Source organism: Trachypithecus francoisi, unplaced genomic scaffold (assembly GCF_009764315.1).
Source record: "Trachypithecus francoisi isolate TF-2019V2 unplaced genomic scaffold, Tfra_2.0 Lachesis_group2, whole genome shotgun sequence".
In the NCBI taxonomy this organism is placed as follows: Eukaryota; Metazoa; Chordata; class Mammalia; order Primates; family Cercopithecidae; genus Trachypithecus; species Trachypithecus francoisi.
In genome coordinates this window covers 70,825,046-70,843,093 of record NW_022681465.1, presented here as the reverse complement: position 1 = coordinate 70,843,093, position 18,048 = coordinate 70,825,046, and the positions used below count along the sequence as shown (strand labels likewise).

General features: G+C 40.6%; 1 protein-coding gene across 1 annotated transcript in view; it reads right to left on the bottom strand.

Moving 5' to 3' along the window:
• The window catches only part of SLC1A3 (solute carrier family 1 member 3), an 84,799-nt gene that overhangs the window by 47,539 nt on the left and 19,212 nt on the right, over positions 1-18,048 (bottom strand). Inside the window, exon 3 of the mRNA XM_033179373.1 lies at positions 12,667-12,804. Within this exon, the coding sequence (XP_033035264.1) occupies positions 12,667-12,804 (138 nt within the window). The remainder of the gene's footprint in view (positions 1-12,666; positions 12,805-18,048) is intronic.

Below are 18,048 nucleotides of genomic sequence, written 5' to 3'. Positions count from 1 at the left end.
GCTTGAAAACTTTGAAGCATTATGCCTAAATGATATTGGAACATTTGAAATTGCCAATCATGCTTAGATTCAATAGCTTTTACTGTTTATGGAAATATGCTTATAATTTTGCCTTTATATTGCATAGGAGCTATATTTCTCATAGTAAGTGTGCTCCTACTTTATATTATAGAATTCAATATGTAAACATTTTTTATTATACCCATAAGAATGTTATGAATTGTCAGTATCCTTGAGAACTACTATATTGATGTCTGGCTCTAAAACTATCTTCCAAATCCATGCCAAAAGAATGCTTTCAGGTATGTCGTGAAGCATAGAGTCCCAAGATAAGACAATCAAATTCTATTCTAAATTGAAAAAGAAATGGCAAGATTCCAGTATAAAAACTACTAACGTTTCCACTTTTTTTTCTTAAATATTTAGTGTGTAGTTTAGGTATGCTGACAATAGGGATTTTTTCTTTTTTTTGGTATGAATCACTATATTACAATTGTAGAACATTTGTAATATACTTTCAGGGAGTTAGCTTTAAAATAATGAAACTTCCACGCTTAGCACAAACACTCTGGAGAACTACACATTGAAATTACAGCTCAACTAGAAATAATCTAGTTAAGAAACCTTAAAGTGCAGAAAGAAACTCTGGAAAAGTTATAAACTTAGAAAGAATTACTAACATTAGAGGCACTGTCAGACTACAATGTATTTTAGAATTGGAAGGACTTCTGAAAACAGAATAAACAGACAAAGCTGTGTGTGCCCATACATGCACATTATGCCATGATGAAAAATTTTGTTCCCAAATTTCATAGCATAAATATTTTATTGTGTCATTCTGTACTAGAGATGTATCATGTTCTGGCTGCAGGAGGGTTTTGGTAATTAATATAAAGCACTGGTACAGAAGCTTATACCAGAAATGGGAAGCAAGTCAATTGGTTAACAATTTGTTCAAGTGATCAGCCCTTGGTGTGTGTGTGTGTGTATGTGTGTATGTGTGTTGGGGCATTAAAGAAACATGAACTATGTTAATATAATCTTAAAATAGTACACTTGTCTTATGTTTCCTTTGCTTTCAAAAATGTAATAAAATATCGGCTATAAAATAATCAAGTGGTGGGTGTAGGTGGGGTGGCAATGTAGATGAAGGAGGGGGACCAGGGGTATCACAGGTGAAACACGACTGTGTTTTTATATATAGGGGTTCCCCTCTGTTCTCCCTTCACAGTACTGACAAGTCTTGGTAATACGGATGTCATTTTAACAGCTTGGATCTAGGAAGCTTACAATCATCTTACTCTTCTTATAGAATCCTTCTAAAGGATTAGCCAATAGCTCTTCTTGACTTATTACTTATCCTCAGAATCACAAAACTCAGCTACTGGCCACTCTTAATCCAATGCCTTGTGAGAGGAAACTCTTTTGGTAATTTAGGGGAAATTTCTTCCCTTTGAAGGAAACCTGGATGAAAACTCAAATAATTTTTTTTTTTTTTTTTTTTGAGACGGAGTCTGGCTCTGTCGCCCAGGCTGGAGTGCAGTGGCGCGATCTCCACTCACTGCAAGCTCCGCTTCCCGGGTTCACACCATTCTCCTGCCTCAGCCTCCCGTGTAGCTGGGACTACAGGTGCCTGCCACCGTGCCCGGCTCATTTTTTAAAATGTATTTTTAGTAGAGACGGGGTTTCACCGTGTTAGCCAGGATGGTCTCGATCTCCTGACCTCGTGATCCGCCCGTCTCGGCCTCCCAAAGTGCTGGGATTATAGGCGTGAGCCACCGCGCCCGGCAAACAATTGTTTTAAAAAAAACACAAAGAAGGCAAGCCTATATCCCCATATGAGGCAGTCCAGTTGAGAAGCGTGTTACACTGATAGTACAGAAGTTGATGGGTTAGTGAAAGAAGGACATCATGGGGTAATGCACTGGCTTCCAGCCTGAGGATCTGAGATTATTGCAAGGATCTTCACTATGAAGAAACAAAAAGAAGTCTATCTTGCCTGGTAAAATGAATTTGCAGAAACTTAAGACTTAGGACCCTAGATTCTGCCCAGACTCAAAACTGGAATATCATTCAGGTAAATCAATCCTTCAGCAGAGAATAGCACTATTCCAAAGTTTTCTTTCTGTGTATCATGAAATGACCACCAAATGCCAAACAGAGGGAAAAAACAGAACTGTCCTCTGGAGGGATACAATTCATGACATGGCCACAGAAATCCTTGTCTGGATATAGACCCTTCCCCGCTGCCCCCCGCCCCACCTCTTCTCTCTCTCTCTCTGTCTATTTCTGCTGGGAGAAACTCCAGCATCTTTTTACTTGTCTTTATGGGCACAGAGTCTTTTTATAATGGAATGCAGGTTCCCAGTCATTTCCAGGGTAGTCAGTTCAGAAGTTGATTCAAATTAAAGTCAATATACTGGGGGTCTTTGTGTTTGTGAGTATGTGTGTGTGCGCGTGTGTGCGTGTGCAGTGTACTTTCATGTTTTCCCTTATATATAGCATGTTCTATTTTACTTACACAAATATAAGCATTCATGCACCACCTGAGTAATAAAAACGACTTTAAATAAAACTGCATGGAATTTATAGTGGATAATATCTTCTGAAGGAGTAGGAGAAAACAGCACATTTTGGGAGAATAATTTTGGGAGGTAATTTAGCAGTATCTCTCTGGATTTTACATGCACTTGCTTGGTGCTCTAACAACTCTGCTTTTAGTCATCAATCATTCAGAAATAGACTACAAAGATACATACATGCTGAAGTTTACTGCAGAATTATTTGAAAGAGCAGAATATTACAAATACGCTAATCATTCAGTGATAAGGCATATCTGCATGTACTAATATAGGAGAATACTATCCAAATAAAGCATATTATAGAACAATGCAAGATTCCGTTTTCATAAAAACAGTGGTATATTTGTGTGTAAGCTTTTAACAAAGAGCGTGAAAGATTAATAGTGCTGATGTTTTAGCAGCAATTATGTGTCAGGCAGTATGCTTAATGAGTATTAACTTGCATATTCACAACAATCCAGTGAGGTAGATACTACTACTGTGTAGATAAAGAAACCGAGGCAGAGAGAGATAAAGTAGCCCTTCAAAGGTCACTGAGCTGGGAAGTGGCCATGCTGGGCTTCCAACTCAGTCCTTCTAGCCAGAACACTTATTCCCTACCACACGCTGCTTCTCCAGCAACAGGTCTAGCACTGTTATCGGTGGTTACCTCAGCAGAGTAGCATTTCACTTGTTACTTTGTGCTCATCAATATTTGTATGTGTCATTTCTAACAGAGAATGCATTGCTTTTGTGATTAAAAATAACTGGCTGGGCGTGGCGGCTCATGCCTATAATCCCAGCACTGTGGGAGGCCGAGGCAGGCGGATCACAAGGTCAGGAGTTCGAGACCAGCCTAGCCAATATGATGAATCCCTGTCTACTAAAAATACAAAAATTAGCTGGGCATGGTGGCAGGTGCCTGTAGTCCCAGCTACTCAGGAGACTAAGGCAGGAGAATCCCTTGAACACGGGAGGTGGAGGTTGCAGTGAGCTGAGATCGCGTCACTGCCCTCCAGCTTGGGTGACAGAGCGAGGCTTCATCTCAAGAAAGAAAAAAAAAACATTAAAAATTGTACACTTCTCAGGCAGGATGAACTTTGCTCCAGATGCCACAAAAATACATAAAACACGATCTTAGTGGAACGCTCCAGTTTAGTTTGGAGCATGACAGCATGTGCTGGTAATGTATGAGTGACAGTGACAGGTACTCCAGGGAGGGATCCTTACTTTCAGCTGGAGCAAGTAGGGCTAACTTTATGGAAAGACTGAAAGCTAAGCTTTCAATTTACTTTGAAGGAGGTAAAAAATTCTGATGGAGCTGGGGAAGAGGGAAACATACTAAGGATGAAGTGCTGAGGGCATTAGGACATTGAGAGAGGGACAGGGTTTCTGCCAGGGAAGCAGCAGGCAATAAAGCTGGTAGAGGGGCTTGCGAAGGCTGCTAAGGGTCTTATTTGTTGTGCCAAGAATGCAGACTCTGTCCTCTAGGCAATGCAAAGAATGTGCCAGATAAAGACACAGTACCTTCAAGAAGCCTTTATGATGAAGACAGACATGTTAACAGCACATTCCATTGTGATGCAGTAACTGTGATAAGCTGGAAACATAGTACCTACACCTCTGCAAGCCTGTATTAGCAGGAGAAAGCCAGGGAAGGCTTCCTAAAAGAGAGGGTGTCTGAACTAATAAAGGTACCAACTAAAGTGGTAACACTGGGGAACTGTGGCACCAGAAAACAAAGAACAATTCTAGAAAAACTGTAAAGTGGTAGTTCTCAACCGTGGGCGCAAAATAGAATCATCTAGAGAACCACAAATAAACGTCAATTCCCAAGCTCCATTTCAGATCAATTAATTAAAGAACTCTGGGGTAGGGGGCAGGAATTGGGGGCTGGGCACTACCTCTATGTAGTGCAATTAATCTGATGGGACAGTGAATCCTCTCAGAATGTGAACTCTAGAAATTGGAAGAGCCTAAGATGGTGCCTCACTTCGGAAGCATTGCCCGCCTCCAACCCTCACCTGCTACCTCCAGTCCTTAGGCACAAACCTCCAAATCAGAATTAATCAGGTAACTCACTCTCTTGGAAACAAAGATCATATCAGCAGAAGAAACCTGCAGTTCCACAGCATTCTGAAGGAGACTTAAGTTGATAAGTTAAGGGTGGAAAATCTTATTTTTCCTAGAGATAATGGAAACTTTAAACTTTCCTTTCTTATTTACATTTTCTTTAAATTTTTCAAAAGTTTCTTCCAAACCAGAACTGATCAAAATCACTGGCTCACTTGAAGCTGCTGAAATTAGCAAATAAGAATTTCTAACTTGCACAGCCTCAAGCCTTCTGGAAAGCAGTGTCTCACAACAAAGCCGTGTGCCGGTTATTACTGATCTTTTAATTGAAGAACAATTCCATTTTTTCCACAAAAATCTTTCCACAGTCAGTTCTGCAAGATTTAGTTGACCACAAGCTTAACTCCTCTAAGCCAATGGTTTGTCATGGCTGGTAAAGCAGCAGACCCAACCTTGGCCTGCATTAACAGAGGATTGGATCTAGGCCACTGTCCCTACCCAGTCACATGACATCTGGATCACCAGGATCAGCTCTGGGAGCACAGTGGATGGCAGAGAGGCAGTCAGGATGGTGAAGGGCCTGGAGAACAGGCATAGAAGCAGCACTGGGACACTTCGCTTATGCTCAGGTGCGCAAGAGACTGCTAGGTTCTCCCTGAGACCATCTGAAAAACTGCCATCCTAATTGTGCCAAATAACGCAATTAGGACCAATAGGTGGACCTCACAGAAGACAGACTTCATAATTAAGACCACGTAAGAATGGAGCATTCGGGGGAGCTCCATGTCCACTTTCCAGGGGCTGGAGAGGGGATTCCTGCTCTGGGAGCAAGGTTGCATGAGCCCAGAGATCCTCAAGTCTCCTGGCTCCCTTCCTGCAAGCTCCCTCCGAAAGGGAAGGTTTCTGTGGTTGAAAGCCTGTCAAGCACCTTTTCATCTTTACTTCCCCAGGTTGACTTTTGTTGGGAATTTCACAGGGCCCCACCTCTGGTTCTTTCTGCATTTAATGGTGAAAGACTCAGGTGAGAGGAAAACAATTCAGAGAAAAAAAAAAAAAAAAAAAGAAGAAGGAAGAAAGGAAGAAAAGAAAGAAGAAAGAAAGAAGGAAAGAAGGAAAAGAAAGAAAGAAAAGAGCCCCTTCTTCTCTGCTAATAGAGTTATTTCCCAGCAAGGAAGCCCAAATACGGGAGAGGCAGGAGAAGAGACTGGTGCATCGTTCCTTCCCTAAGTTGTCCCTTCATTGAGATGATACTACCCGTGTCACTGATACCATGAATACTGCAATCATGAGTCCATCTCCCAACCAGACGTTGAACGCCTTGAGGGCAGAAATCTTGTCTTCTCCATTTTGGTATCCTCAGCTCCTAGAGAAGCACCTGGCACATAAAAATCCTCAACAAATGCTTACTGAATGAATCATCTGTAATGGAAAGGTAAATTCTTTTTGGTATAGCTTAAATGACTTTATACCTCACCAAAACCTAAATACACACACACACACACACACACACCACACACACACACACACACACACATTTAATTACCCAGATTTACGTTCTACATGATGCAAAAAAAGTTTATCCCACAGATAGATTCTTCCCACTACATTATACAACCTCCCTTTCTAGACAGGCATTCCTTAGCTTCCCTTCCCACATGTTTGTAATTAGCCCTAGAGAGACAATGAAGCAGGCCCAGTAAGTTGGTTTCAGATGAACTGGGCTGAAGCTTCGTAATGATTGCCTTGTTTCCAGGCTGCCATGAAGTGTGTTTGAGTGTTAAGATGGAGACTCAGTTCACCTCAAGTTTTGGTCAGTCTGAAAATCTCCATTCACAGCATGGGTGCAGTGTATGGAATGTGCTGCCCTGTGGAATCCAGGGTGCTACACACTGGGGCTGAGTTTCTCAGAAAAGACGGAGCAGTTGTATAACCAATGATAATATTTAGAATTATGCAGCTGTGATAAGGTAATCGAATTCCATGCCATAGGGCAGAAACCTATCCCTTCCAGTAATGAGGAAGGAATTCTCGCTGACTCCCATGTTGTTACTGGATTAATTTTATGGTTTCTTCCATTTACCTTAATAGGAAAGTGGTTGCTTCAGGGATCACAGACAAATGAGACGTGTGGAATCTGGAGCCTTAGTTCCGTGCCCCTGACTTGAAGCTCTGTCTTCTTGCTCTAGAATTTTCATTTATACAATGGGAACCACCAGAAGACAGCTCTTGCTGCTACTCTTACCACCAACAACTACCACTAATTGAGCACATACTATGTGCCAGGCATAAATCCTCACAACAACCTTGTGACACAGGTATCCTATCACTTACATTCTACAGAGAATGAAAGGGAAGCCTAAAGAAACTCCTCCCGGCCTGAGATAGATACTGCTTGTTTTTTTTTTTCAATACAATGTACGGGTAGGTGTTGAGGGGGCAGGTGGTGAAATCTACAGCTCCTTTTCTTGTCCATAAATGCTCAGAGTATTCAAACAGGCCTCAGCTATACACCAGAGCCATGGCAATGCATAGTTTAAGATATTAAATTTCTCTTAAGTGGTTTTGACTCATTTTGCAAGCCCTTGACAAACCCTTCAGATGCTCCAGATTTAAGAATTGTCTAGCCCTCTTGTGTTAAATGAAATGACAAAACTTCAGTTCAATCTTACTGCAACTGTCGTTTCTCTGAAGCCAAAGGACCATACTTGGAGGTACAACATTTATTATTTTTAAATAAGAAAGCCCTTTGCTGGTGATTCCAGCTTGTTGCCTTCAACAGTTGTTGAGTCCCACATTCGACTGAAGTGGTTGGTCTATAGATTTGAAAAGAAGTTGCCCAAATAATACGTGACACATCATAGAGCTTGGAGGACCAGACAGGCAGGTGTTGTGTTTTGTTTTTCTGGTTTTTAAATTTATTTGTTTTATTTTGGATACAAAAAAAGTATTGTTAGAGTTTTCTAAGGACAAATGGGTTCCAAAGATCTCTTGTCCTTGGAAATGTTCAGGAAGAAGCTGGACAGTCATTTGGAAGGGACACTGCAGGAATGATTGGACCAGATCAGTGCTTCCCAAAGTGGGATAGGTGTCCTGGTGGTGTGGAAACCCTACCTTAATTAATATTAAATCACAGTGAGGAAGTCATTCTTTTCAATTTTCTTTTGATTCTTTGGATTACAGGAAAGGCAAAGTCTTATTTTGGTGCTAATGTGTATTTAACACCTTGTTAACATTTACTAATCCCCTCTCTTTATTTATTTATTTATTTATTTATTTATTTATTTATATTTCTTTTTTTGAGATGGAGTCTCACTCTGTTACCCAAGCTGGAGTACAGTGGCGCGATCTTGGCTTGCTGCAACCTCAGCCTCCTGGGTTCAAGTGATTCTCCTGCCTCAGACTCCCGAGTAGCTAGGATTACAGGTGCATGCCACCACTCCCAGCTAATTTTTGTATTTTTGGTAGAGATGGGGTTTCACCATGTTGGCCAGGCTGGTCTCGAACACATGACCTCAAGTGATCCACCAGCCTTAGTCTCCCAAAGTGCTGGGATTACAGGCGTGAGCCACAGTGCCCGGCCATTTAAAAATACTATAAGAGTGGGCGAGTGGGGTCACAGGCTCCCAGAGCCTTTGTTAGGCAATTGTATCAGTTTACAATTTCATAACATTGTTACTTATCTCCTTCACATGACAAGTAATAGGAGGTTTCCATTTTGGGTAACGATTGTAGGCTGTGGAAGAAGAGTATGTTGGTTTAAAGAAAATATTAAGTAAATGAGACTGAGGTGGTACCTATGATGGAAAATTCTGGGCTAGTTGACTTTAGGATGGAGATGCTGTGACATGAAAATCAGATTTGAAATCATGTTCTTAAAAATCAACTTGTCTCTTTCTTGTTGGGAGTACAGAGAACAAGTCTTATCTCCTTTTAGCTGGAACTGGAATGGGAATTTGCTGACATACATTGTGTGAATTAAGGGATGCAGGGAAGCTCACTCCTCAGCACCCAACGTACATCTTCTTGGGAACTCTATCTTTGTATTCACATATCCCCAGTGTCTGACATAGTAGGAACACAATAAACAGCTGTTAAAGAGTGAATGAATGTTAAATGAGAAATTTCATCTATTTGATAATCCTGCCTCCAGTGTGCTCTACCATAGGTCCCAGACACTTTTGTGTTGACACTCCTCTCTCACCTCTTTTACTTACATCATGCCCAACTCCACAGAGATTGCCTGTCAAAAGTTGTGCTCCCCACTTCCAGAAAACTGGGGTGACACCAAAGATTTCTTCTGAAGTAAGTGATTGAGTGGGAATGCACGCTTAGAATGAGAAAAGAAGAAAGCACTAGTTTCTGAAAAGATTCCGAAGTGAGGAGGTAATACTTATGTCTACACAGCACAACCAGATGTGACATTTAATTATTATCCAGTGAATTTAGTCAGGCTAAGTCAGCCAAACCAACTCATATTTCTGGCATGAAATTTCTAGTTTGGCTGCCTATCCTGACCAAATCAATAGAAACTGGCACCAAACCCCTATTTTATTGTGTGGTGTGTTGGCATAGACATAGTCTTCTTATTCAAAAAATAGGTACTTGAGTAGAAATCTAGCCATTAGGCTTCCTCCCAGCTTCTTTCTGGTAGCCTCTGGAATGCTAATACACACCAGGGATGTTTGGAAAGATTGGAGTTTCAAATTCAGGGAAAAGGGAACATGGCTTGCAAGGGCTATAGAGCCACAACTCATAAACACGGATGTTTCAAGTAAAATATATAACTTAGATGTCTCAGAATTTAAATGTGGCTTTAGTACAATTAAACTTATAGCATGTTTTCTAGAATCTTCCACAATAAAATGCTTAGTCCAGGAAACACAATAATAATTTTATGCATTTCAGTTTCTGTCTACAGACCCTGGGACAACTGAACTTAGAAGCAACAAGTCTATAAAGTATTTTCCCACTGGGAAATATTTCCTATGGGAGTGTGACCTGAGTTCTTACTCTACTATTCCTTCTGGTGCAGAAAAGACCAGAATGGCTACTACACAATGCTGTTATACCCAGAAGATGGAGAGAAGAGGCTTTCCAATAGCAATTTGTTTAGTCAGCAGTAAACACGATGTTCAGTAGTGAATTCCACATTATCAGTTAAGCTTTGGCACAGGACTGCCAATGATTGGATAAGGCAACATATGAAATCCGGTGATAGCTTCATGGGCACACAAGTTTAGCAGTACATTTCTCATAATGAATAGCATTGGCATTCAAACCTGAGTTCCAATATTGGTAGTCTGAGGGTTGGAATGGGCCTGTAGATGGACTGTGTTTGCTTTGCAGTGTTTTGTTCTGTGAAGTGTATCAAAAAGTCTGCAGGTTCTTAAAAAATTTGAGATTTCTGGATACTCTTGAAAAATGGGAAGATCTGACCCTTGTCTCAATAGTCTCTTTGCCTTCCTTTTGCCACATTATTCTGTAGTTGGTTCCCTCTCCGCTTATCATCATACTTGCTCCTCTTACTTCTCTTGTTGAAGAGAAATATTTCTCTGTATCCGTGACTCTATCAAAATAGGAAAACAAAAAGTAGCCTGAAAGGGCAGCTTCATGGACATACATCACCCACGTGGCCACTGGAGGCATTTGAGGTTGCCTTTCCACTCTAAAATAATGGAACCTGACTTTGTTTCTTCCCTAGGCAACACATTCTCCAGTAACATTTCCCAGTATACACAGGGATCCTCAGGGTCTGTGTAATTTGTAAAAGTTCCTCCCTTCCCATTACAACTGGGTCATACCGTCATTTGGGTTAGAATTACTGTATTCAAAACCATAAAGGACATTCTTATTGAAACAATCATTCATTCCATTTGATCATAAATATCTAAATTACTGTGTAGTTTGGAAATTACTTCAAACTAACACCTTAAAAAGATCTTTGGCAAACTATATTATGCCCCTTAGGCTCTTTGCCTTAACACAGTTCTGGGTAAGAGCTAAAACTCTCTTAATGGTCCAATTTGGCAACACTCCCAACTTGCAATTAGGTTACATTTTTAAAAGTTCATTTTATATTAGTTGTTTGCAGCTTACAATTCCTTTCTCTTTAACAATATTATAAATGTTGACGATTTTTCCAAGTTTTGACCAAAAATTTCTCTTTAGCCATGCAAAGGGATTGCATCATAGTTTTTTTTTTTTCTCTGAAAAATTACACAACCAAAGCTCTTATTTCTTCAATAAAGTTGTTTGTTATTAGGTATTAAGAAAAATCAGGAAATTCCACTTCAAGGTGGTGGTCAACTGGGACTGCTACTAAGGGGAAGTAACACTTCTCTAATTGTATCAGACAAGGGCTTTTCTCTTTTAAGAGTAACACATTGGATTTTCAGCACAGTTAAGAGAAAGCAGAAACCTCTAAACATTGGTTCCACCCTTGAAGAGAAAGTATAGAAGATCCAGAACCTCTCAGTTTGTGTACAGGAAAACGGCAGGCACTCAATTCAGATGTCCTGCCAGCAGGGATGGTGAGGAGAGACTCTGCTGTACCACAGAAAATGTCAGATGTGGGTTCTGTCTTACAAGTGCTTTCTGTGAATAATTTGTTTCCCAGAAAAATATCAGCATATGGATAATAAAATAAGCATGTGCCCTCATGTCAGCATGAATATAGCTTTGGTGGTAAGAGTTGTAGCTGCTGTGATTACCTCTGGTCAGCAATGGACCATCCCAGCTTCATAAACAAGTACACCAAATCAACTCCAGGACTGTTTTATGGGCAATTCATTCTCCAGTGAAAGCAAGTGTACATGCAATCACTTGTTTAAGGCCCTGGACAAGTGGAAACCAGCGGAGATCTGCAAGGCATTGAGGGAAAATCTGACATAGTTCCTGTCTAGGTAATAGCCAGCCCTCCAAGGCATGTAATAGAATGTTCCTCCATGACTTTTGAGTTGTACTATGAAGTTCTCATCACACAGATATCTTGAACGGAAAGTATAAATATCCTTGAGAACTCCCTGGGACAGGAAGGATTCTCAGTGCCAGCTCACATAGAGGCACAGTGGTATATGCCCAACAGGGGAACAGTGAGCCAAGGGTGGAAAAAAGAATAGGGTCAGTAATACCTGAGTTCTGGGCTTTACCTACAAACCCAGAAATCATCCCGCTGGGGCAGTGTCTATGGAAATTCCTTCTCCAAGTCAGAGATGTGCTGTGGGGAAAGAGAAGAGTGGGCAGGGAGGAATGTACAGTAACATTTTTCTGCAACTTCTTGGCTCCGTTTGATTCACCAATCACATAGACAAATGACTCTTTCACCTTTTCCCATGCAGGAATAAATGGTTATCTCATTGTCATAGAAAATAGAATCCTATCCTGCAAAGCTTCCACTTGTTAAAAATCCAAGTGTCCACTGATAAAATATTCAGATGGGGAAATCTCCCGCCCCCTCCCCCTTCTCCCACCAGCATAAAAGGTAATGGGGGTGGGAGGCAACTGGAGAAGGAAATGAAATCATGCGGGTACACCAGGAAAAGATAAGTGTTGGTGGCAGCAGAGTTGGTGAGTGTTGTGGGCATTACCTCTTGATGAGGCTTCCAAGAAGGCTCCCGCTCAAGTCCTGGTGGTTCTGAGAACAAGCATTCTTGCATCAATAGCTAATAGGCTGTCCAACCAGATGTTATCTGGGTGGGATAAGAGGGTGAGAAAACAGACCTGTTGTACGCTGTTGTCAACTACATCACTGTGGTCAGAGAAGGCTGATGGTGTGGTGTTTAGCAGAGCACCTCGTTCATGGTGAGGCGAACCAGATTACGTGGCTGCTTAAATTCGTTTCCTCTTGTGATTGGTAAAATACGAGAGTTATAATCATTCATGCATTACTAAAGCCTCCTTTCCATCATTTTTTTTTTTTTTCTAGAACAGAGCATGCATCCAGCAGAAACCTAAAGCATTGACTTTTCTAAGCAGTCTTTTGCAATAAGCACACTTAAAAAAAACCAAACAAACCAACAACTGCTTATGATACCTGTGACAAGACTGGAGATGATAAGTGGTAAGACCAGCATCTGTAACATCCTCATCAGAAGTTCCCCAGGAAAGGAGAAGTACTTGACTTCCCGGTAGCTCATTCTGTATGGTCGGAGGGTAAATCCAAGGATTGTACCTGAAGGAGAAAAAAAGAAAAATTGAGTCTTTTTTGAAACAGAAGGAACAGCCCTAGCAAAATGAGTAAGTATTTGACTGGTGGTTGTATTTATTTAAGCAGCAAATATCTGTGCTGCTTTGGGAGCAAGAAATGTATCTATCTTTGCAGTCATTATCTGTGAGGGTCTGGCTAAATCCATGGTTCAATAGAACTTACTGAAAAAAAACTCTTTCTAGTTTCAACAAGTAAAAAAATCCCTTTGTCTAACTTGAATGCAGTGGAACTCATTCTGATCTGGCTCAGTACAGAGTTACAAAGATTGGGGCATAATTAGGAAACAAATAAGCATGCCGGGCGCGGTGGCTCAAGCCTGTAATCCCAGCACTTTGGGAGGCCGAGACGGGCGGATCACGAGGTCAGCCTGAGATCGAGACCATTCTAGCTAACACGGTGAAACCCCGTCTCTACTAAAAATACAAAAAACTAGCAGGGCGAGGTGGCGGGCGCCTGTAGTCCCAGCTACTCGGGAGGCTGAGGCAGGAGAATGGCGTGAACCCGGGAGGCGGAGCTTGCAGTGAGCTGAGATCCGGCCACTGCACTCCAGCCTGGGCGACAGAGCCAGACTCCGTCTCAAAAAAAAAAAAAAAAAAAAAAGGAAACAAATAAGCGTTCATGAACAGGTGATATAGAAAAAAAGGAATTGCTAACATAACCACTTTTAAAGGATAGAGTGATTTTATTTTATTTTCCAGTTAGAAAAACTCCTCATGTTTACATTGTTAGTCCATTTTCATCATCTCCCTGTCTTCACATCACATTTTCTCCCTCTGTCTACATGGTCTTGACATTGCCTTGGTAACTGTATTGTACAGACTTGTTAGTTGCTGGCAAGAGAAGACTCCAATATGAGCAGAGATTTTCTCCCCAAATTTTTCCCTGAAAACGTGGGAGAATATAGGGGAAAGAGAAAGCAATTTTCCTCTTAATTTTCCCTCTATAACTGAAACTTTAAAATCTTTTTAGAATGAGAAATTTACATTTAAATCAAATTATACATGATAACTACTGAAATGTTCAGACATTAATAAAGGTATTGGTGTCAAAAGTGTAAATTTACTCCCTCTCCCCTTTCCCTAATTTACTTTCCTTGCCAAAGAAAATTTACTTATACCAGTGTTGTAAAAGTTTGTAAGGTTTTTGCCTTGCTATTGTTACTGAAACATGTGATTCCATTCTTTAAAAAGGTCCATGTAAGTTATAGAGAAAGTAGCATGCCCAGCACTGGGTTAACTAGGAGCTAAAGGCTGGGGGTAGTGGGGTGGTGGGGGGAAGCAGGAATAATACTGGGTTGGCACAGCTTTTCCAGAGGAGGCAAGCAATCTTTTACGGAAACTGAAATGTCTTAACTTCTTATGAAATGGGACACAAAGTTCATTTGAATTGTCACTGCAACTCCAATTTCAATTCTTGGGTCTCAGCAACCATAAAGTATCCATTCTTTGTCTCTAAACTGTGGTATTCTAGTAAGAATCTTAATCTACGTGGCTAAAAAAAAATCCAGCTGACCCAGCTCTCAGGGCCTTCAGGTAAATACCTATTGCTTTTTTTCCAATATAACAGTAACATGGTCAAGAGAGAAAAGTCGAACTGGAAAACGCAGAAAGGTGGGACAAAAGCCTGTGCATATTGGTTGTATCACTGAAATAAATAGCAAATAACTAATGCTTACTGAGCTCTTGCTATATGCTGGGCGTTACCTAGGTTAGCAGCAAATTTAATCCTTTCAACAACCCCAGGAGGAGGGTACTATTTTACCACAAACTTACTGAGGGAGAAACCTAATCACAATGAACTGAAAACTTGCTCAAAGTCAAATATACTCAAGTGGCAGAGCTAGGATTTAAAAACAGTTTGGACTCAGATCCCAGGTTCTTTTTTTTTCTTTTCTTTTCTTTTTTTTTCTTTTTTAAGACGGAGTCTCACTCTGTCGCCCAGGCTGGAGTGCAGTGGCCGGATCTCAGCTCACTGCAAGCTCCGCCTCCCGGGTTCACGCCATTCTCCTGCCTCAGCCTCCCGAGTTGCTGGGACTACAGGCGCCCGCCACCTCGCCCTGCTAGTTTTTTGTATTTTTAGTAGAGACGGGGTTTCACCGTGTTAGCTAGAATGGTCTCGATCTCAGGCTGACCTCGTGATCCGCCCGTCTCGGCCTCCCAAAGTGCTGGGATTACAGGCTTGAGCCATCGCGCCCGGCCAGATCCCAGGTTCTTAACCCTTTTATGTGTTTCCTTTTCTTCTGTAGAGCAAAGGCAGCCACTTTGTGTGTTTCTTTACAGGATGTTCCAAAACATAGTTAAACACGTGGAAATCATACAGAATGTACTTTTCCATATACAGTCACCATAAACATCACTTTTAGGTCTCCTGATATCAGATTCATTCACTGTATCAGGCTTTACTTAATCCTTGCTCTATTGTTGAACATTTAGGTTGTTTGGCATTTTTCACTTTTATGAAGAATATCATGATGAATGTATGAAGGCTTTTTTACATCTGGGATTTTTTTAAAATTGTAGTTTTAGAGAAAAGATACAACTCAGAGGATAGGACTACCTTAATCCATGTTAGGAAATTGCTTTCTGCGTGGGCTGGCTGGGTAGCTTAATGCTCCCCTAGTGAATGAGACTTTATTTCCTCTACCCCCAGGAACAGAGTATTATCATAAAAAGATTGTTAAAACAAGCAAAATTTGCTAATGTGATGAGTAAATAGTATATATTTCGTTTTGTTGTGTATTTACTTAACATCTAATGATGTTGATTATTTTTCCTAATTGTATTTTCTCCAAGCATCTATTTGATCCTAATCGTTTAAGGGTCTAGGCATGTACGTGTGTGTGTGTGTGTGTGTACATGTTGAGTATTTTTACATAATAAAGATAATTACCCTTTGTCTATGTATAAAATATTTGCTATAAGTGTTTTTCTGGTTTGTTTGCCTTACATTATTGCATTAAACATGTACCGGTATTTTGCATTTTTTGTAACAATGTCTGCACACCTTTTTCATTAGGTGATTTCTTCATAAGTTTATATGTTTTAATTTCCCTCCCCCCTCACAAGTTTGATACATCTTAAATTCATTTTTCTTTCTTTGTTTACTTGTTTTGTTTTAAAATATTTAACTTTCAGTCTTCCTGGAACTCAATCTGGGGTTAGGCATTTAATTCTGATTTACAATGTGCATTATTTAACACAGCAGCATCCATAACTTATAGGAATTAATAAAAGACTTTGGTTATGTCTGTCTTTTTCCTGCTTGCTCACATAAAAGCCTAGTCACACAAAGATAAGTGCTTTATCACATATAAATAAATAAACAAACATTTTGCTTTATTTCCAATCAAATTAATTTTACTGTAATTGATTATGTGTTTTCTGATCTTCATTTGAATGGATTTAAACACTTGACATTGAATTGTAACAAAACATGTGCATGGTAAACACAAGGAGCTCATTTTGGTCATCTGGAATTTGAACGTATCAAGCTGTTAGGAGTTTTAGATATTCTGCAAACGACAGTTGAAGACCAGGCTTGTTTTTACAAATTCATATCCTAGTTGGCTGTTTGTTATTAGAAATACACTTACTTACATACAGTAATATTTCCAAGGGTAGGCAGGATCCTACCTAGCCCAAACAATTTATTTATAAGTAACTGATAGAATAGCTATTCTGCTAATGATATAGGTTCTAGGAGCAAAAGTCAAACAAGTGCTGATGAAGGAAGCGATTATCTAAACACCAGGTGCACTTGATCTCATCTCCCAGAGTCTTATCTGAGCCTACACTAACTCTACTCCCATTGATACAACAACACTGGCTGTGTGTACAGCCTCTTCCTCTCCTTGGGTGTTTTACTACCTTCTCTCCTCTTCACCGCTCAAGCCCTGCACTTAGTCAGTGCACCAATTTTTATTTAGGTGTTAGGAGGGAAAGTAAGCCAGCTCCATGAATGCATTCTGGGTAATGTGCGACAAAATCTCTCACCTGCCAAACAGATATCTAACAGAACAATGCAAGACAGTCAGGGGAGCAAAGTCTCAAGAGGTGGTGATATTTTGTGTGTGTCTCTCCTTATAGTTAACAAGCTGGTCTTGCTGGGAAGTGCAGTCCTGGAATTAGCTACTCTAGGATGTGTCTCTATTTATTTACATTCCTCAAGACAACACCTACATTGTCTAAAAGCTCTTCTCTATGGTAGGAGGACATCATTTCTCTGAAGTAGGACATCTCTTCTCTATAGAGAGGAGACATCATGTATTTATAAGGGGTAGTTTTATGTCTAAAGTTTTGAAGAGAAGTGTTGTTTAGAGTGATAGTAGATTCAGACACACTTTGAATCATTTTTGTCCCTGACTATGCTTTTGTTGGTTTACTATTTCTGGGTTTACCAGGCGAGCTATTTCTACTCTTGAAAAAGATGAGGTTACACTGGGAAAGGGAAATATTTATTGAGCCCTTACTATGTGTTAAGGTTGGTGTTTAACACTCATCACAACTTTATGAGGTAGATATTATTGTATCTATTTTCTTTTCTATCTTTTTGAGGCAGAGTCTTACTCCGTCATCCAAGCTGGAGTGCAGTGGCACAATCTCGGCTCACTGCAACCTCCGCCTCCTGGTTCAAGCAATTCTCATGCCTCAGCCTCCTGAGTAGCTGTGATTCCAGGCATGAACCCACAGGCCCAGCTAATTTTTGTATTTTTAGTAGAGATGGGGTTCTGCCATGTTGGCCAGGCTGGTCTCAAGCTCCTGACCTCACGTGATCCACCCGCCTCGGCTTCCTGAAGTGCTGGGATTACAGGCGTGAGCCACTGCACCAGGCCTTGTGTCTATTTTAAAGATTAATAAACTGATGCTCAGAAGTCAGTTAACTTTCTCAAGCTTATAGATCTCATAAGTGGTTGAGTGGGGGGATTCTACACAAAGCCCAGTGCTCTTTCCATTACTTTTTTAATGCCTCTCAAACACAAACATGTCCTTGTAGCCTAGGCGTGAGTATAGTTCTCAAAAGAGCCTGGTTCCTGGATCTTTAGCATCTTGAACTCCTACATGGTGCACACTCTGGAGGAATAACCTTGGATCTCCTAGACATGTCCTGGCAGCACCCAGCACATCTTGGAACCCTTTACAGGTCCTCTTACTTGTTGAAGATCTCAAAAGTGGTATTGCCACTTTCAAAAATGGGTATACCAAATCCTTT